Source organism: Kogia breviceps, chromosome 1 (assembly GCF_026419965.1).
Source record: "Kogia breviceps isolate mKogBre1 chromosome 1, mKogBre1 haplotype 1, whole genome shotgun sequence".
In the NCBI taxonomy this organism is placed as follows: domain Eukaryota; kingdom Metazoa; phylum Chordata; class Mammalia; order Artiodactyla; family Physeteridae; genus Kogia; species Kogia breviceps.
In genome coordinates, this window is record NC_081310.1 from 149943758 (window position 1) to 149965796 (window position 22039).

Consider the following 22039-nt stretch of genomic DNA (forward strand, 5'->3'; position numbering starts at 1 on the left):
GGGAAGAAAGGAGAGGACATAGAGAAAATACATTGAAATAGTACAATGACTGTACTAATAATACAAATTATTTGAGGTTATTACAGTTGCTGAATGTGAAGCATTCTAAAACATTTCAAAGCACCTCACTATCCATTATCTATTGAATGGTAGAGCCTTCCCCAGGAAGACAAAGCAGCATTTCCTCCGCCACTCACTATCTGTTGACCATCTATCTGTGCCTCAATCTCCCTGAACCTCGTTTTCCTCATCCTCCACCGCTTAGATTAGGCCAAATTAAGACAACATAGCCAAACAATTTAAAGTGCCTAGTGCCAAGGTCAGTTTTCTCACCTCTCCTAGTGAGGTACAGAATCCACACAGAAAGAGCTCTGAACCCAGAAGTCAAATGTTCTACACAATTATGAATGATTAGGCTACCCATACTTTGTTAAAATCTTATATTCTAAAAGTACGATTTCCTGGGTCAATTTATGCACAGAAGTGCATACCTGAGTCTCCTACTTTGAGCTGCTTTTCTCATTGGCCCTCACTATCACTTCCGCTCAGAAAGAAGTGAGTTCAACAATATCTGTTGAAAGAATGAATGGAGGGATGTAGTGTGGAGCAGCCCCTGGGCACAACTCGTCTTTATTGGCTCTTACTGGTACCTGCTTTTCTCTTCTTCCCTCTCCTGCCAAAAGAGAAAGTTAAAGGCTATTATCAACCACTGGTCTATAGCAGAGGCTTCTGTGTCTTTTCACCATTAAGGACATCTCGTAATATTTTCCTCTCATGGTGCCTATTTCTCAAAGTATTTAATTTACCATTTTTACTAAATGGTGGATAATCCATCTCTCCCCCACCTTTAACTAAATGAATCCAAACTATAACCGCCAAACAGAGTCTCTGTAAGTATAAGACAACCAGTGAGTTCACAAAGTCAAAAGCAAAAAATCGTCAGCTTATGCATCTTATTATCTAGGGAAAAATGCATAATTTCTTTAAAAACTTTTTTTCTTTGGCCACCTTCAAGAACTGCCAGTTGGCAACCACTGGTCAGGAGCATGTGTTAGCATGTGTTGAGTTTTACTTATATATATTTCATGATCAATTTGCAAATCCACTAGAACTCAAGGGACGTGCATGTCCTGGGCACTGCTACCTTTAGAACTGGCCGATGCTCTTACAACAGCCTCATTGTCCCCTCTCTACTGTTAAGGATCTTACTTATAGTCCGAAGCTGTAAGAATGCATTAAATTGAAAAGCTTTCAGTTTGGACAGCATTTGCAATTTTAAAAGAAGATAAACCTCTCTAAGGAGTTAACATGATCTGTGAATGGGGGACATGCTAGGAATCAGATATCCTAATGAACTTTGTCTAACTCACTTGAAATGGAGAATTAACCAATTCTTTTAAATAATTCAGAAATCTAAAATCAAAGGGATGAGGTGCAAATTTCTATTGTACTGCACAAAAAATGGGGAGTGGAAATATGTTTTATATGTTTTCAATAGAACTACACTCCTACATCTTTTGCAAGTGAAATACTTTCAAATTTATTGGCAATCATAATTGTTCTATGCCAGCCAACAAACACAATGGCATCTGGTATAAATACCTTACAACGAATCTCTTTTTATATACTCCACCTCCAGCAGAAAAATCAAATGAAAATTTAGTCCATTGTTTCAAAGTATCCATTGTGGAGGTATAGACTAAGGATGCTTGAAACTGTAGAAAAAAAGAGTAAAGAATGTTCATATGAAAGATAAGCACGTAATTTTTCCAAAAGAATGTAATTTTGCCCCCAAAATTGAAAACAAGAAAAAGACATGTTCTAGATTGCCCTCTAGCACAGGGTTCATGTCCATGAGGCAATGAAGTGGACGAAAGAGAAGGTGGGCTACACTTTATTGTGTATCTCCTATGGATCTCTGCTAGTTCTGGGCACTTTACACATACACACATCCATAGAGATATATTCATATACATAATCTGCATAGAAACAGTCCTGTTAGTTCTGAGGACGTAATTAAGCCTGTGGGTGCCTGAGCAAGGCTGAGGCAGATACCTGAGAGAATGAGATGGGGAATAAAGGAAGACATGACCATCCTAGATGAGGGAACAACACGAGGAAGGAAAGGAATGAACGTTGTTTAAGCTCAAAATGAAACAGCAACTAAAACACATTTCCTGGGAAAGTGACAACATCCCACCGTATAAATGAGGAAACACAAGTCCAAGAGTTTAAATTACTTGCCCAAATTTACATCATCAGTAAGTTACAGAACCAGAGTTTGAACACTATTCCTGCTGTAATGCAAGGTCATTGTTAAGCAATTAGACTCTGGAGTTTAAGTTTGAAAACTCTGTCCTTTCTGCTTCTTGACTGTGGGCAAGCTACCTAAATTCTTTGCATCTCAGTTTCCTCATCTGTAAAATGGGTAAACTAAGAATACCTATGTCCATGGGGTTGTATCAGAGTGAAACAAGATCATGAATCTAGAACCCTTAGCACAGTGCCTTGATGTGGTGGCCATAAAAAATGAGACACTCATATCGCATGTTACAAGAAGCATGACTGCCTGACAACCCCAATTGCTCCCCTCTGGATTTAACACCATGTTTGTTCCAAGGAGTTTCCTCCAGGCTCCTAGTCAATGACTACAGAAGAGGATACTAATGCAGACTGGTTCCTGTGGGACAAAAAACTTTATAACAAGTGACTGGCTCAAAGACTCTCCATTGGCCTGTACAAAACTTCCTTAGAAGCTTACTGATGTCCAGGATTCTTCCTTCCCAATCCTCCTTCCTTTCCTGTTTCCTTTCACAGGTATCAAATCAGTATTGCAGTCTGAAGTCTCTCCAACCTAGCCTGGCTCCCTCCCTTCATAGCCCAATAAATCCCTGCACATCTAAACCCATAAGGGCATATTCTTCTTGGGGGACCCCAACTAACACACCAGCACACAGGAAGTCCACAACGAATGTGAGCTAGTAGCATGACTGTTATCACCAAATTCATTATTTTTGTCATTACCTGGTTCTAAATCCCAGTAGAGTTTAACCCTCCTTTCCAAAACTGCTTTCCTTAAATCTGTGAACATTATTCTTTCTTAAAGTAGGAGGGTACAAAGACCACACCATGCTCCTGTAACATATTCAGACAAGTTTTGTCATACCTAGCAAAACAGTACTAAATGAAAACATATATATTTAGTTTCCCATAGAGCATAAAATTATGGCACCTTCTATTTTCAAGTCAATCTAAATGTCTTTTTATTTTCAGGTCAATCTAAATGTCTTTTCTCTATATCACCTTTGAAGGTGGAATTTACCAGTGCTGTATTATTTGACTGATTTTCACCATCTTTCAAGAGGCAACAGTCTACCAATAACTGGATCTTGCAACAAGGTATACTTTCTTTGAAGAAGTGACTCACGCACTGTCCCAATGCCTTACTCAGTTACTATCCCACGAATTAAACTTACACACTGATTTGGATAGGGAGTGCCTCTCAACTGCAGTATTGTACCCACTGACTGTGCCATACAAGTGGTTTATTGTATAACTACTGGGCTAGGTACCGGCAGATGCAGGAGGAATGGAATTTAAGCAGTCAGGTCATTAGAACTTCGTGGTACTCTTCCCAGGTCTCATTTTCAGCGGGTTAAATTCCAGTGGTTTGACCCTTGGTGATCAATGAAATCATCACAGACTAATCAAACCTTTTCCTATACTGCTGTTCCTATTGCCCATGTAACCTCCATGGGAGTGTGTAGAGAACTAGGACTGGTGGCCAGATAGTTTGGATAAACAACAAATCCTTTTCTGTAATAAGTAGAGTCCATGTAATACTAAAAAAATTTTATTTGTTGTGGATCTGCAATGCAAATTTAACTTGGCATCCTATATTTTTTGTTTTTTGTTTTTTGGTTTTTTTTTTGCAGTACCGCGGGCCTCTCACTGTTGTGGCCTCTCCCGTTGAGGAGCACAGGCTCCGGGACACGCAGGCTCAGCGGCCATGGCTCACGGGCCCAGCCGCTCCGCGGCATGTGGGATCTTCCCGGACCGGGGCACGAACCCGTGTCCCCTGCATCGGCAAGCGGACTCTCAACCACGGCGCCACCAGGGAAGCCCGGCATCCTATATTTTTATTTGCTAAATCTGACATCTATTAGGGAGAAAAATCAAGCTGCGGGGTCATGGACTTGAGACCTGGGGATTTACAATCTAAATGGAGTCCTGAGATAAAGGTTAAACTGCAGCTCCACAGATTCAGACCTCCATTAAATGAAAAAAGAATCATCTGCATGAGAGGGTATATGTGAAGCCAACTATCCCATGCAAGTGACCCTGCTTTCAGTGACACACACATAAGGGAAAACCTTTGGGGATACTAAAAGATAATGCCGTGGCAGACGAGAGTCTCCTTCTTTGACAATGCTATGAATTAGGGCTTTTGCTTTATTCACCACTTAAGTATCTAACACAGTGTCGGGGCTCAGGGCATATCCACCACATCAAGAAATGAATGGATTTGTTATGTGCATACCCTTGCAGAGGATATCATAGTTTATCAAGCATGTGCCAAGTCCTTTCCCTGGCCTACAAGGTCCAGTATAGTTTGGCTTCCTGCTACCCCTATCTCCAACTGCTCCTCGTTCATTTGTGCCCCGCAGGCCACACAACCCTCTGACTGTTCCTTCAACATGCCTCAGGGTCTTTACACTTACTGTTCCCTCTTTCTAGAACAAAAGTCCCAAGTATCTGCATAATTCTCTTCTTCACCTTCCTCAAGTCTTAGCTCAAAAGTCAACAGATCAAAAAGGCCTTCCCTGACCACCCTCCGTAAAATAGCGCCCATATCCTCCACTGTTTGTCCCTTATCTTGCTTTATTTTTCTTCATAATATTTCACACCATTTGGTGTATTACATATATTAGTTAGTTCATTGTCTGTGTCCTCCCACCAGAAGGAATAAGAGAGATTTTATCTGTTTTGCTCAGTGCAGTATCTGATTCTTGGGATGCACTTGATAAACATTTGTGGAATGAAGGAATGAATGAAGCCTCTTTCCCCTTACTAGACTATCAGGTCCTTTAGAACAGGATGTCTGATCCATCACTGTATTCCCTCAATGCATCCAGTACATAGTCCAAATGTACCCAGCAGATTCTTAATAACTATCTGCTAAATTACTTATGAGAAAATTGAGGTACACGTCTTTAAGTGACTTGGACAACTGATTTCCCCTTAACAGATGCTCAATGTCAGGTTTATAATGGCAGCTCTCCTTTGCTAATCTGACCTATTCGGAAGCTGTGATTTGGCTTCCACTTGTTCATCTCTCGAGTTTACAAATGCAGCTTGCTGAGAAGCTCTCTGGTTGCAAAATACCTACAGAGATCTAAGAAAACACTGACTTTCCTTCATGAAGAGATTGTTGGAAGCCTATTACTATTTTGCTGGGCCTCACCATAACATCCTTTATACTTCTCTCTTTGGATATTTGCCATACGATGCCTGTGGATAAGGCATATGAGACTCCCCTGTTCCCTCTGGGATAAAATCAACCAAGTATAGAAATTAACAACTGAGCTGGGGAGGAGTAATCTGCAGTAAATATCACCCCTCCACCACCTCGATTTGAGCTATCCCAGTAGATTTCCTTAACGACAAGGTAATGCCAAGGGAACAGAGTTGCCTGGAGCTGAGTGAAATGTGAAGAAGAGAAAAAGAATGAGGAAGCTGTAGGGAGAAAAGGTGCCAAAAATCCTTGTGGTCACATGAATTTTTCTAGCAGACAACTCATCAATCTGGATTAGCTATTCCAAATCCCTGAATAAATTATTTATATTACATTCAGTTTACTAATATGACCCACAAATATATAATTCTTTCCCCCAAATAGTATACAGGATTTAAATGAACAAATTCATAGTCAAATGTCAAATCAGACCCTGTTATTTGTGGCAAGGAAAGCTCATACACTATTCCTGACCCAAACTAGCCTCCCTGAAAAGTCATCATGTGGATTTTTCAGTGATGGAGAGGTATGTGAAAGTGACCACTAGGAGTACACTGTAGGTCCTTCTAAGGAGATCTGTCAAAGGGTCCGATCAGAGCCCATCCAGGCTTCGATCACAGGGAACAGAGAACAAGGGCAGATGGCACTGTAGCCAAACACCAGGTGTACCTTCCACCACACCTTCTCCATGCAACTGTGATGTGATGACGGCATCGCATTTGATTTCTTTTCTGAGCCCGATTCAAATACTACGTGAACTGTTTGCTTCATATTTTGAGAATCGAGATCTATGGATAAATTTACACAATCCCATATAAATTATAACCAAACACTTAAAAACACTTTTCCATTTGCAATGTTACATCCAAATAGTTGTCCCTCTTGGAGCATGAATTAATTTGAGGACCAGAAAGACACCTCTTTATTTCTTCTTTCCTCTATAACTATTTGTGTGTGAGGCACTGGCAGAGGAGAGGAGGTGGGGTTTGTGTCTGAAATAGACCACCCAGCCAGTCCATTTTAGATGGAAATCAGGGGAATAGGGGTCTAAAACATTCCCTATTTTGGCTACTAGCCAACTACTTAAAGTCTGTTCAGCTAGTTATCCTCTGTATGTAGACAATAAAACATCCATAATGTGAGAGGTAAAACTACTTCTTTAAAATGACTACAAATTTCATCCTTCTTTTTCAGTTGAAAAGGCTCCTTAACTACCCTGAATCCCGTGGTAAAGCTCATCATACTCTACTCTGCAGCATGCATATGGGGGAAGCCTCAGCTGGTACCTCATCTTTCAAAAGGCAAGATCCAAGAATTTCCTTTGTCTGCAGGCATTTCTCAAGAGTCCCTGTAAACAATGATGGGTCACATCTGCTAACAATACTTAAGAAAGCACAATTCACCTGGTCTCAGACTGACATTTTAGATTAAACCAAATTCTAGTTCCCCAGTCTCTAAAAGAAGATAGACTAGCTCCATTGCATTGCTGAAAATTCATCAGTCAGAATTTAATTACACAGATCTGGAAACCAGAAGGCATTTAGGCTTTAATGTTTCCCTGAGTTGGGACCTTTACAATATTTAGAATATTGATCATTACTGTTACTGCTGTTATTTTGGTGGTCACTCTACTGTGTCTGTCCCTGCAGGGTTTTTGGAAAAAACACGGCTGAGAATAACTGTTGCTAGGTAATTGCAAAAGAAAGTCATGCAAATTACGAAATACTGACAAGTTGCATTTACAAGTCAATGGTGCTAGAATGCTCCTGCTTTCCCAATAAAACACTAACTGTTTGGCTGGCTGCACGTTGCCTCCAAAATTCCTAAAATGACCCAACTAAAACGACCCAGTAATCAAAATAGTTCCTAAAACAGCTGTCCATCCAGTAGTAAGAAACAATTCTTAGCATTTGGAATTATGAATTTTATTTTGCCTTCCAACTATGTACTAATATTATAATATAATATTGCAATGTATCTACTACATATTTGAGGAGGTAGTGAAACAAGTGAAAGCAAAGGGTCTGCACTTTCTTATGAGAATATTATCAGATAAAAAGAATGTTTGTCCAAAAAAGAAACAGAAATTTATAGTTCTCTTATCTCACCTTCAAGTTACAAAGTGAATCCTACGTATAAATCTTAAGTCAGGAAGTCAGTAGCCTTGGAATTTATTTCATAAGTACTAAAATATTCAAAATACTTACAGAAGTGAGTTAACTGATAACCAATGAGATAGTGACAATTGAGACTGAAGAAAAGTACATTCCTGGCTCCTCCAGCAACTTTTAGCAATGATCCCTAGTTTGGTGATACAGGATGGGAATGACATAAATAAAGATGTTGAACATGAAAGCTAGATTCAACCAGTACTCCAGGGTGATTTTCACATTGGCAGATAGAGCTGGAAATTTTCAAAATCTGGGGCAAGCGTCATGATTCATGGCCTTCCACTGATTGCAAAGGCCCATCTGAGGGCTGATGTCTCCAACATATGTGCAACTACCAGATAAATGAGGCAGAGCAAACATGATTAAAACTAAAGAAAATTATCTAAATACCAACTCTGATTTCCTGTTATAAAGATCACATTTTAAAAACCACTAAGATGAGGTTATTATTATTATCAGCAGCCTGTGCAGGTGATGAGAGACAGTAAATAGGAAAAACAAAAACAAAAAAACCAAAACACATGTGAACACAACTTTTCCTTTTCCAGCAAGGGAACACCACATTTTCTTTCCTTTTTTAGTGAAGGGTGCATCTACAGGGAGTCCCAGTGGGGAGTGTGCTTTCAGAGTGCCAGTGTTGGACTGTGCTATTCCCTCAGCGTGGTCCCACAGAAGTGTGCCTTGAATTAAGTAGGAGGGCTATCACACGAGCTTTTCCCTCAGTAATGCCTGACCTGATGCCCCACAGGACGCAAGCTTTGGGGGACTGTTCACAGGCCCTGTAAATATCGAGAAAGCATTGCAAATATAAAGCATTCCAATATCCACAAATACTCTTGCCAGTAGCCAAAGTACATTCTGGGAATTCACAAAGGTGGTTTGAGTAGGTGCTCTAAGTCAAAGTCTAACAAATAAGGCTTAAAACCTTCAGGAGCTCTTGAAAAACCAGAAAGGGGTTTTCTGTAATATGCAAAATGATTAAATGAACGATACCAGTCAGATCTGAGAACTTTGTCGGGATTCCATTCCCTATGGTTATCAACCATAAAGGAACATGATGATATTGCATATCTTTTTTTTTTTTTACTCTTTGACATTGCAATCACTTTAAAAGTATTGTTTGATTTTTTCTTATATTTGTTTCAGGTTTAACATTTTAACAATAGTAATTGGAGTTCTGGGGAAAATCAAAGCTGTTCTCAACACATGAAACCACCACCCGAATGTAACTTTTCCAAGTTAATGCTGCTCAATTATATCCATTCTTTAGTTTTTTTTCTTCTCAACACAGAGTCTTAATTTTTCAGGTGCATTCATGTGGAAATATTAATAATAAGCATAATTATAATTTTAGGAAGAGTCTTTAATTTTTAAAATTCTTTATTATCCCAATAAAATTTCACTTTCTTTCTGGTACAGAAGACAGGTTTTAAACTTAGGTCACATAAAGTGAATTCTTTATTATAAGCTGTCTAGTTTGATATGTCTCTAGGTGACCAAGGCAAGTACTAAGAGAATCGTCAGTTTGGGAACAAATATTTATTGGGGTTTTTTTGGAATTTTTACTTCTTCTTTTATTTATTTTTTATTTTTTTAACATCTTTATTGGAGTATAATTGCTTTACGTTGTGTAAGTTTCTGCTGTATAACAAAATGAATCAGCTATACGTATACATATATCCCCATATCCCCTCCCTCTTGCGTCTCCCTTCCTCCCACCCTCCCTATCCCACCCCTCTAGGTGGTCACAAAGCACTGAGCTGGTCTCCCTGTGCTATGTGGCTGCTTCCCACTAGCTATCTATTTTACATTTGGTAGTGTATATATGTCCATGCCACTCTCTCACTTCGTCCCAGCTTACCCTTCCCCCTCCTCGTGTCCTCAAGTCCATTCTCTAGTAGGTCTGTGTCTTCAATCCCGTCCTGCCCCTAGGTTCTTCATGACCTTTTTTTTTTCTAGACTCCATATATATGTGTTAGTGTATGGTATTTGTTTTTCTCTTTCTGACTTACTTCACTTGTATGACAGACTCTAGGTCCATCCACCTCACTACAAATAACTCAGTTTCATTTCTTTTTATGGTTGAGTAATATTCCATTGTATATATGTGCCACATCTTCTTTATCCATTCATCTGTTGATGGACACTTAGGTTGCTTCCATGTCCTGGCTATTGTAAACAGTGCTGTGATGAACATGGTGGTACATGACTCTCTTTGAATTATGGTTTTCTCAGGGTATATGCCCAGTAGTGGGATTGCTGGGTCATATGGTAGTTCTATTTTTAGTTTTTTAAGGAACCTCCATACTGTTCTCCATAGTGGCTGTATTAATTTACATTCCCACCAACAGTGCAAGAGGGTTCCCTTTTCTCCACACCCTCTCCAGCATTTATTGTTTGTAGATTTTTTTGATGATGGCCATTCTGACAGGTGTGAGGTGATATCTCATTGTAGTTTTGATTTGCATTTCTCTAATGATTAGTGATGTTGAGCATCCTATCATGTGTTTGTTGGAAATCTGTGTATCTTCTTTGGAGAAATGTCTATTTAGGTCTTCTGCCCATTTTGGGTTGGGTTGTTTGTTGGTACTGCATATCTTTGATCACACCTCCTTCTCATCTACTATGGCCATTAGTATAGCCCTTAGCTTTGGTTTCCCAGCATTATTAGTCATATCTGTGTATGTATGCCCATGTGTCATACACATACAACTGTACAACTTATACCCACACCCAAATTAGATTTCAACTTCTCCAGGGTTTCTTTTTTTTTTTCCTTAAACACTTCTTGATAAATCAATAGTGAGCAAATACTCAAAAACTATTTGGGGATAATGACAGTATATTTATCTACTTATTAATTTTAATAAATACTAGGTATCTGTCATGTTCAAGGCATATGGAATTGGTCATGAATCCTATCTTTCATCAGTTTATAGTTTTAATAAGCCAGATTCTATTTGGTTTGTGCCAAGGAAAAACTCAGACAAAATTAGAGACATCTAAGTGGAGTCCCTTCTGTCCAGAATAACTTTCTTGAGCATTCATTCTGAAGGTTCTAGCAACTCTGAATCACTTTTGTAGCTCTCAACTCCTGGGAGGTAAACAGAATGTGGAGAAGAGAACTAAACAGCGAAATAGATGTGCCACTGTGGGGATTATGGACAGATTTAAGAGACTTAAGCCTGACATTTCAGAACAGAGTAGGTATCTACAAAAGCTGTCTCTAAAGAGTCTTGCTTTATTTCTGATATTATCTCCCTTTCCACTCCAAGGTTCCCAGCTTTTGACCTCTTGAATATGTGTATCTCATTACAGATATGAGCTTTAACTGGAGAGTGGTGGTAGTTACCTTTCTTTGAGTCCTTACTATGAACCTGGCAATATGCTGTTTCACAGGCATATTCTCATTTTAATACTCATGAGGAAGGATCTTTTGGTGTTCCTGTTTTACTGATAAGAATACTGAGATTGGGGCAATACCTTATTCAGTCACCCAGCCATTATTTAATCAGGCCTGTTTGACTCTCGAGGTGGAATTTTTAATCATTATATTATACCAATTTTGAGTTTCAGAGATTCTGCTATTTTATCTCTGGGCTTCAGATAATTCCTTCAAAATTCCCATCTAATACTGTAATTGGACAAAGATTTGTTTTCTTTTACAGTTGACTCTTAAGGGAGTACAAGAAAAGAAAGCAAAAATTCCACAGGAAAAAAACAGACTAGTTGGGCAGGGAAGAAACAGCTGCATCCACTTTAGGTAAAGTTACATGGCCTAGTTTATGGTTTTGGATGAAACAGCATGTTACCATTTGTCTACTCATTTTCCATGGTTTACTAGGAAAATACCATTCGTTTCCCATTACCTTTCTCCTCAAGAGCTAGCATAAAAAGAATATTATTTCCCCTCGAATATATACATAAATAAGGAATAATGAGTTCCCACTTTGTTTGAAGACCAGAGTCTGTCATTTCTTCATCCACCAAGATTTCAAAAGTTCTTGAGTTTTGCTGATATACTTATGAGAGCTCTCTTCTTAAAAACAAAAATGAAACAAATAAACAAACAAACAAGAACTTTTCAGGAACTCATCTTCCATAACCTTGGGTAATGAAAATGAAAGAATACTCTTTATCAAAGCAACCCCAGAAAGTCATCTAATGCATGTAAATAGCTAGTCCTGAAATCTTCATTTATTTTCCTTTAGGGATTATATAACTTTAAGGAAGAGGAAATAGTTCCTCAAATAACTTCATCTGAGATTGACAAAAGGCAGAAAGAGGAAACTGAAGAGGCTGATATTCCTCTAGTCTGAGCTCCAGTTGGAATTGTCTAAGATGAACCAACTTCAACTTTTCTCTGAAATAAATAGAAATTTGAAACACAGGAATTTATTACTGTCTCTCCTGGATATTAATACTTTCTTTCTTTGAACTCACACGATCCTTCCCAAATGGTACCGTGAATCCTTGAGGTGGCACCAAGTGATCTGGGGTTAACAGTGAACTTGGCTAGTCTCTCTGTGCCTTTGGCCGAAAAATCCAGGCTCAATCCTCGTTCCTTTTTGGAATGGGAAACGCACAATATCGGTATTACAGCAGCTCCAGAAAGGCATGCCAGGCCTCTCATGCTCTCAATTTATATTTGCATGTGAACAGCTTGTCGGCCATTTTATGAAGACAGATGAATCGCAGGCCTGCGAGAGGGGCGGCCAGACCCAAACACGTGAACCACACACCTCGGCAGCCCACCAGCTCTTAAAGGTGAAAATAAAACGAATATCTCTGGACACAACTTCAGGCAGATTATACAGAGATATAACATATGAAAAAAATGAAACTAACGAAACTATAAGGAATCATCTATAAGTCAAGTGGGAAATAAAGAATGAAACTAGTCTATAAATATTGCTCTTTAAAATATCAACAAAAAATAAGATGTAAAAAAAACAAAAAAATATGTAGCTGTTTATGACACTAAAAACAAACCTTCAGAGCTCTCTCTCTCTCTCTCTCTTTTTCTCTTTTTAATGCCTGCTGTGAAAAGATGACTTTGATAAGGAAAATACCACCAAAATACCAGGTTGAGGAGAGGAATAGTCAGATAGTGTATATTTAATATGGGAGCCCAACAATGTTATAGAGAATTTCCCAGGCTTGGGAAATGAAACGAATCCTGAGAAATCAGTGATAGGATATTCAGTGTGGTAAACTCAATCCTCCACCCCACAAAACTGACATAATTCAGTTTACCTATCTATTCTAAAAGATCAGATGGAGATCAAAACGGAAAAATAGATACAACAACAAAAAGAAGAGAGTCAGGAGGAATGAGGTCATTCTAAGTAAGTGAAAAACAATGTATGGTAGAACTATACTGACTAGAAAAATAATACGAGGAATACTGAACAACAGCCAACTTTTTTAGTGTAAAGTCTATGGAAGATACTATGGTAAGTATGTTATACACATTATCTTATTTAATTCTTCAACATGTCAATACAATTATTACTATACCACTTCAAAGATGAGGAATAAATCAATACTCCAGGAGGGTAAATAACCTATTCAACATTACAAAGGCAGGAAGTAATGGAGGCAGACTTTGAACACAGGTCTGACACCACAGCCTGAGCTTTAAGCCTCGGTGCCATACTCCCCTCAAAGGTCCCTCAAGGTCAAGTTCCCATTACAGTCTTCAGCTCTCTCACCAGGGAAGATCGCTTTGGAATTTTATGAGATGGTATCTATGAAAGTGTATAATACAATGTTTAGCATGTCATGGATATCGCGAGTTTACTTCTCGATTTTTATTGAAATTGATGGTTTTACTCAATCTTAAATTCTAACTTGTGACAACCTTTTTCATCCTTGGAGTGCATATACCACACAGTATATTCATATATAAAGTGTGTATTCTAGGTTAGTCAAGTTTCTGCAACGGAAAGTTTATATATTTATGCAATTGATGAGTTTAATTCTGTCATGTATCCTTAGTGTTTTATTTTAGACAATTTGAAGTAAAAAATCCTTCAAAGGCAGAGATGATTTTCTTAAAGCAATTAGCAAAGGCTTTGAAAAGGCCTCAAAAATACTTGTCAGTCAATAAACTTAAACCACTAGTGAAGAAGATTGTGGGTCACTTGCCACCTTAAAAGGAACTGAAATGAAAAGGTGTTGGCGCCTCACTTACGCTGTAAAGGATCCTGATCTGGTAAATCAACACTGCCTCTCAGAGTAATCAACTTTCTTGGGAACTAAGGTTCTTATGAGTACCCTGATAGGGTCTGTGGCTGAGGGGAAGGGTTTGGGGAGGCTAGAGTGGCCCAGAAAACTCCTTGAGCCCTCAAGATTGTTCCTATCATGGGCCGCCCATAGGGGCAGACCTCAAAATCCTTGTACTTGGTTGGCTGCTGGCTACCATGGACTCTCAGAGCAGCAGTCAAGAGTCCCAAAGTAAACTTACCATTTTCTGGCTGGTCCTTAATGTCAGCGTCACTTGGCTGGCTGGGACTTTCAGATTGACTTGAATCTGAAAAACATAAAAATACAGCCAAAAATTACAGGGTCTGTGAAAGAAAGTGGATCAGAGGTGCCAGACTTTCTCAAAAGGTTCAGCACGGAAACTAGGAATGAGAACGTTACAGAAGTGACATGATGATCGAAAAAAGAAGAGAGAAAAGACAGGGCGAAAACCAGCAGAGGCCGCAGCCTGTGCCTTCAGAGAGGACTCTCGGTTCTGTTGACACCTCCAGTGGCGCTTGGCTTGTGCCAGATCATAACTTGAAACTCTTCAGAAACCATCCTCTTACAGAGAGACCATTTCCAAACTGCTCTTCTCCATTATTTATACACTAGAGTCTGATAAAGACTTCATCCTTCATTACACACATCTGAAGCTTGATTCAGAACATAATAAAGTGTCAAAACATATTTTGAAGCTGGTATATAAAAGCAACCCAAACAACAGAAACAAGTTCTGCTGATATTTAGCTCTGTATTACAGCAACAGACTATGCAGACTAACACCATTAAATACTAGAATCCTAATATTCTAGTGCATTTACTTAAAATAACAGGATCACTCAAAGATATCTTTCTCCCCCACTTTGTAAGTATTATTTTCCTCTTGTATTGATGCATTTGGGAGATCCTAACAGGACTTGTGAGCAAAAACAGGTTCTTGCACACCTTTATTGGATCCCATTTATTTTTTATTTTAAAAACACAATCATTTTCAAATGAAAAAAACTGATTCAATCAAATTAACTTCTAAATGAGATACTTTAAAATAAAGTAATATTTAATTTTAAGATGAGATAAAATTATGTTAGATCAAATAATTTCACAGAATTAGAAGAATACTTATGATACATTTTGGGGGGAAAGGAGAAAAAACGCAAAATATTTCAAGGAGAGAGTTTTTTATGTAAAGCATTTTCTGAGACTTGAAACAATATATAACATTATCAAAAAACAAGCAAAAAAAAGTTTCAGAAAAATCTCTGTATCTGTGGAAAGCCTGGATCTGAACTTTACCTTGACTTCACAGGGTTAGAATGGGCTGCCTGAAATTTGACCACATTTCAGCAAGAAGTTCAGTGCAAGATCCAAAAGGTCATGACACTTAACTGTGATTAAATTGAAAATATTAATTCTATTTCAAGAGAGTTACAGTTTTAGCATTCTCTTTCTTGGAGACACTGAAAAAAGTAGCACCACTACTAGTGACCTTAGGTCCAGAGAAGCACTAATTTATTACTTTAAGAAAGGCTCCCTGCTTTTAGGCAAATGAAGATTTCAATTATTGGGAAGTACTATTTTTTAAATGTCTATTTAAAAATTTTCAGATACTCTTAACCTGGTAACTAGAGAAAAAATTCTAGATTGAGTCAAAGGTTCAAATAGCAAATGATGTGAAAATTTGAATTTTTATTTGTCTGACAAAGTGATAGCTTTTATCATAATGTAACAATAAGCCACAGTGAAGACACAAACAAAAAGCATTACAGGTCAAAAAACTTTAGAGAAATTCTTCAAAATGAACCACAAAGTTAAATAAAAAGTCTGCACTGAAAATTGGAATACAATTTATATCGGATTACATTTGAAATTTTAACTCCATAAATTAACATTATTTTTATAGCAAATGATTTAAAAACACGGCATGATTACCTTCTCTTTTTCTAAGGGAATATCCTGTAATTTCGCCATTAAAAATTACAAATTCAACATTCTTAGAAGTAATTCAACATGTTTTAGGAGAAAGGCACACTTTCATTATTTTTGTACTAGAAAATTTTAAACCATTAATATCCACTATTAAAATTAAAGAAAATATCTAAGTTTGTCTTAGGGAAAGTTAAAATTCTTCCTGATCATGTCCCAGAATAGATACATAAAATTTTGCCAAATAGAACATTTTCTTTGGAATAAGACTAGCAAACCTAACTTTCTATATGATGGCTTAGCCAATATTCTTTTTCTTGATGTAATATCTTTACGATTAATCACTTTACAAAAAGAAAAATATTTTTTATCTCAATTAATTTGAATATACCATAGCCAATTACTTTTCTGATATTTAACTATTAATACTAAGCTAAGGTAAAAAAATAATGAGCGATCCAAACAATTGTTTTAATAATCTAAAAGTGGACTCCTTTGTTCTTTTAAATTTTCTTTTACATTTGTCACCCTATATTTATAGAAAGGTAGCATAATTATAGAAAACATGAACAGCAACAAAAGATGGCAATAAGTATGTTCAAAGAAAGTTTAAAATTCCAAGCCGCAGAAAAAGAAGCAAACAAACAGCAAATGACTGAGCGGCAGGAAAACAGCTCGGAGTTGGTCTGAAAGGGGCCGCAGCACTCTTGTGAAAGCGCAGATACAAACACTGGAGAAGGCATCCAGCCAAACTGAAAACGGAATTTAATTTCTCCACTTTTATTCAAAAGCTGGGGATACTGTTCTCCACCGGAGGACTGCATACTAAAGTACACCATCTTGGTAATGGATAGGGAAAGCCAAAGATCTACAAGAAAAGTTAAATGATCTAAAGACTTAGGTAATTATTTTCTACCATAGGCTGTTGAATGCCGTTTCTATTTTGAACCAACAAGGAACAAAATTACCCAGTGCTGGTGCAATTCTATGCTGAGAACGCATGGATACTTTCTCTGGTATTGCAAAAGGTCACCAATGCTGTTAAGTATGGAGCCGACCAGATGACCAGAATTATAAATTAATTTCTACCCATACATAATTGATACAAATGAAAGATCTCTTTCTTAAGCATTTGCATTAAAACACTATCACGAAGGTTAACAACTAATTTACTTTTCTGTTTTAAATACTTGGTAGAGACTTGTCAGAAGCCAAGGTAACTTTATGTCTTACTTTTGGGGACAATTATCACATGGTCTTTTGATTCCCACCACCTCAAATAATTAGAGGCCCCAGAAAAAAAAGAACCACCTGCATAGAATTGGGTGCCCTTCCTGTATCTGAGTCTCCCACAGAAGTGACTTTCTCTGGTTCCCTGGTTGAAAGCCAGAAAATTTGTATATTACAATGAAGAGAATATTATTTTAAATGTGTTTAAATGATGGAGTTGGAAATGCTACTATGAGGAAGTATATTAGGATGATCAGTTTTTTTCCATCTAGGGATTTGTTTTTTGTTTAAGGAAGCTTAGACTTCAACCTAACCTAAAAGAAAAGCAATTTTTCTTTTGGCTTGTAAAAAATTTATGAGCAGAAATTTAAACCTAAAATTGACAAGGTTTTCATATAGGAGGCTGGATTGAGACCTCTTAATTGAACTGGTAGTCATCTACCTATGCATTTTTATGGCGCCTACAGCTATATTGCTGGACTACTCAGACAAAGATATTTCACTATCAATATAATCACTAGGGAAAGGAATAAAATAAATCCTAATGCCTACACACTAGCCTCTCCTTCCATAAGCATGTGCACTGCAGGAACAGAAACCTTGTACTGAATTTGCTACTTATGCATGGATCCAGTCCCCCTAACCTCAATTCTGCTCCCCTTCAACTTGCAACCTCAGAGAATACTCCTTTTGGTATGGTGAAGAGTGACAAAAACATGTCAATATGGTAAAACTGGTCAGGCAAAAAAATAGACATCGCTTCCGTGTATTTTCTGTTCTCTAGGCATGATGCAAAGATGGAATATTGTTAAATCTTCTTTGTGCTCGATCCAGAATTAAACTTTTCCTCTCTGATTCCTCTTTTATTGGCCATACATCTCTGACAATGTGACTTACATTATGTTGCACTAGGGTACTCTTCAATGATCTCCTATGAGAATTTGAGCTCCATACGAAAAGAATTCCTTTCTTCCTCTAGTCTTACCCCCAGTACCTTCCAAGGGTACCTGGCCCAGCTAAGGATTTGATAACCGCTGAACTAAAGGAGATGAATTTTCACTTGTTGCTCATGCTGAACCACTGCCAGTGACTGAAAATATACTAAATTCACACCTAAAAGCACATTGGGACTTATGAAATGAAAAAGGAGGGTAGAAAAGGTCTTTATTTCTGCTTCATGTCCCCCTTCGTGGGACCTGGCAAGGAAGAGAGAGGCACAGCCCTCTGGCTCGTGAGTAGGAAATCTTGCACAGCGTTTAGAAGCTGCAGACAATCACCTCCTCTGATCCCCTGGCCGACACACCCACAAGAGGCTCCTTAGAATAGTAAGAGCTGAGAGTGGTGTCTGACACATAAAATGCCCCCCAAAAATGTGTGCAGGCTAAAGTGATGGATGGCGGAAATATTTCACACATTCAAAAAACACAGAGATAAGAGAAAGCTGCCATATTCTGATGCCCGAAGAGGGACTCAAAATCCTAACAACTGCTGTTGTGAACAGCTGATAAAAGGAGAGCAGCCACACAGTGGTGGGGAACCCTTCCCACCCCGAAACAAACCAATGTAATTCCTATTCAGTCAACATGATATCAACAAAAGTCTATGGACCATGAACGTACAAATTCAGGTTCCAGGGGAAAAATAATTTCACCTAAGTTCAACCTCCCTACATGCATATTGATTTGGTTAAAGATGAACCTTGAAAAGTCTTTGTTAGAATTTTGTGTCCGGTTTTAAATCTCCCAAATTAAAAGGTGATACGAAGAAATCAGAAGGCATCCAGAAACAAAAATGAGTTAGTCAAGTGAAAGAAAGTGAAAATGCCGCCAAAAAGAAATGGAGTTGTTTTTCATAGTGTGAAAAAGAAAAGGCAAAGTTAGGAATGAATACTTTCCTGCAAATAAATGAAGCGTTAGGAACATTCCTGAGATAAAAGACAATAAGGAATAGGGTGATTATACTCTGAATATAATAAATACCCTCTAGGATTGTACCACTTAAAGATTTTTAAAATTTAGGTAGATTCTTTTTTTTCTTACAGAGGTTTGGGGAAGAGGACTAGTTTGAAAAAGGGTCAAGCCAAAGAATCCAAGATTCATTTTTCTACATCCATGATGTTATAGAAATCTATTTCTGATTGGTAGTGTAAGGCTTAGAATTACTTTATTTTGATCATTCAGTACCATAAGATGTTTATTACAGTAAGGAAATCTAGAAAAATGGCTATAATAGTCACATTTTGCTTATTAGTCTCTCTCATAGCTGCAGTTATAAAAGAAATATTATTGTTATAAAATTATAAAATAACAATTATTATTGTTATAAAGTTATAGAAAAAATACTTTATAAACTTTAGGAACACTGTCTATGTTTTCCAGTATCACCATGACCTTAAAGACTGAGGTGTGAGGAAATATTTTAAAAACCTTTGAGATGTAGAATGTCACTGCACAGGTGCACATATGTATATACAATCTGGGGCTTACGAGAAAAACTGATGAATACAATACCATCCACTACATATAACAGTATCCACCATGGTCTGGCAAAGAACAAACAGAATTTTGTAATGCTACCATTAAATCTGGACCACCAAAAATCTTCAGTTATCATCAGCATTTTCAGAGAATGGATAAATCCTTTAAGCTCAGTAAACAACCAAACCAATATTTAATGGTAATTAATGTATACAACTGTGGCCTCCTTAATGAAAAACAAATACACAATAACCTGGTTTTTAAAACAAATTATGAGGTGAGTCACACCATAAAAGTTTTCTTATCTTTGAAAATGGAAACACTCCGTGGTTCCTTAAATGGGAAGTCTTATCTTTACTGTATTTAAAATACAAAATTTGATCTGTGTAACTTTCCCAGTAAGCTAGAATTCCGTGTGTCATGATAACCGCAGTAATCAAGGTATGCACAGCAAATCCTTCTTCACCGGAAGCGAGGTGGGGAGATGGGGCGGAGGGAAAACCCTAATTCCAAAAGGACCAGGCTAGTTTGTACACGTTGGCCCTTGAATCCTCTAATCCGAATCTGAGCGGGAAGGCTGTGTTCACGCAGCAGAGACTTGGAAGGGCTCCACCAGACCACCCCGGGGGCTGCCAGCTGCTCGGGAGATCCACCCCTTAGCCACTCCCGGGTATGGCATTTTCGGGGTCGGAACTTAAAAGCGTTATATAATCTAGATGACTACCATTTTCTTTCATAAAACTTTTTTTTTACATGCCTTTCGGAAGAAGAATTTGTGAAATATTAAATTTGCAGGAATTAGATTTTTTGGCATTAATGCTGGTATTCAAGGCCCATCTGTTTAGTCAGGGCTGTGTATGATGATGAGACTGTTTAGGTTGAAGAGTGATTCAACTGTCTTATCACCTACTCATAAACGTGTTATTTGGCTACGTGCACAGGGAGGTTGTGGAATGATACACAGTTTTAACACATTGGGAAAAAAGTAAAATGGTCTCACCATTGTTGTGTTATGACACTGAGGGGGAATCATTTCTAAGCTTTGAAAATTACAAATTCAGTCCCTCTGAAAGACCAAATGACTCAATCTTTAAACCTTCAGTCTTCACATGAGGCTTATTTCCAGTCGTCATAGGCTTTTTCAGCAAAGTTGTAAGTGAAGTCAATGGCAAGAATGTGGTGATTATAAAAGACATGTAAGCACGATACTCTGACTAAATTTATAATTTCTCGTATTTTCTTTGACAAGGGTCTCTGACTAAAATAAACTAAAATTGATGCAACCACTTTGAATTTTGTTTTTCTCATAACAGGGGCTATGTTAACATGTGATGGTGATCTGTTGATCAATTCAGAACTCACATTAGTGAGTCAACCTGGTTACCTACCCACTCGTGTAAACAAAGACCTGTCTAAAAAGCCATGAGTATAACATTATTGCATATCAGAATTGTGCTCAATTTCCCCTTTTGAGTCACTTTTTTCACAAACAAAATTAATTATAACAGCAAGTTCTTGGGGCTCTTAGAAGAAAATATACTTGAAGATTACTTATGTAGTCAATCTATACAACTGGAAGTAGAAAAACTCACTGTATACTTTCATACTATAAAAACAAATGTGTCAAATGAAAATGATGCATAATTTAGTTATAGTCTATACACATTATTTTCATGTGTCTGGGTATCTGTAAAAAATTTCATTAAAATAATAAAATGATCTCTGTTGAGGATAATCATGGCTATTTAAGTTCAGTTAGTAATCTAAGGATTAACTTTTTTTTGCATTCATATTTCACTATTGAAAGAAGTATGAAAAGGTACAAAGATGGAATCCTAAAACAATCTGAGCTATATAATTTAACTGTGGATCTCAGTTTTTTTCACCTGTAAAATGGGAACAATAATGACTATTTTGCCTAATTTAATAGAGTTGTTGTGTGGGTCAAATAAAATAATGCAAGAAGACCTGATTTTGAAACTATAAGGTCGCCCCAAAAGAAATGTACTTTTATCTCTGCAATATAAGTCTTCCCATCCATATACATTTTTGTTTCTTTTTAAAAAAAATCAACCCCAGACCACACATGACATGATTCTGGTAGAAAATGTCAGCATCACAGCCCTGGTTTTAAAGTAAAGGTTCTTAATTCAAATATACTGGGAAAGAGATTATCTCTGATAATGGAAATTTAAATCTCAGCTTGCCGTTGTTTATTCCAGACAGACATTTGTGTGTTAAGTCTGTTTATCAGGCAACACTTTGTCTAAGCCAGGAAGTAGTCAGTCTTTGTAACAAGATGTATGCAAATGAATTTCCCATGAGTCTCCACAGCAAATGGTAGTAAAAAAAAAAAAAAAAAATTCCGTGTTACTTTACCAGCAAGAAGCTACCTCAAAAGTAGACTAGAGACAGAGAACTATGAGCTAGACGATGCCGATAAGTTTAAATGAATCCTAAATATGTGCTCACAG

At 37.6% G+C, this 22039-nt stretch overlaps 1 protein-coding gene across 7 annotated transcripts in view; it reads right to left on the minus strand.

The window, feature by feature from the left end:
• NFIA (nuclear factor I A) overlaps positions 1 to 22039 on the minus strand; it is a 376913-nt gene that overhangs the window by 178602 nt on the left and 176272 nt on the right. For all 7 annotated transcript variants that reach the window (XM_059083370.2, XM_067006876.1, XM_059083380.2 and 4 more), the window contains exon 3: positions 14156 to 14221. In XM_059083370.2, the coding sequence (XP_058939353.1) occupies positions 14156 to 14221 (66 nt within the window). The remainder of the gene's footprint in view (positions 1 to 14155; positions 14222 to 22039) is intronic.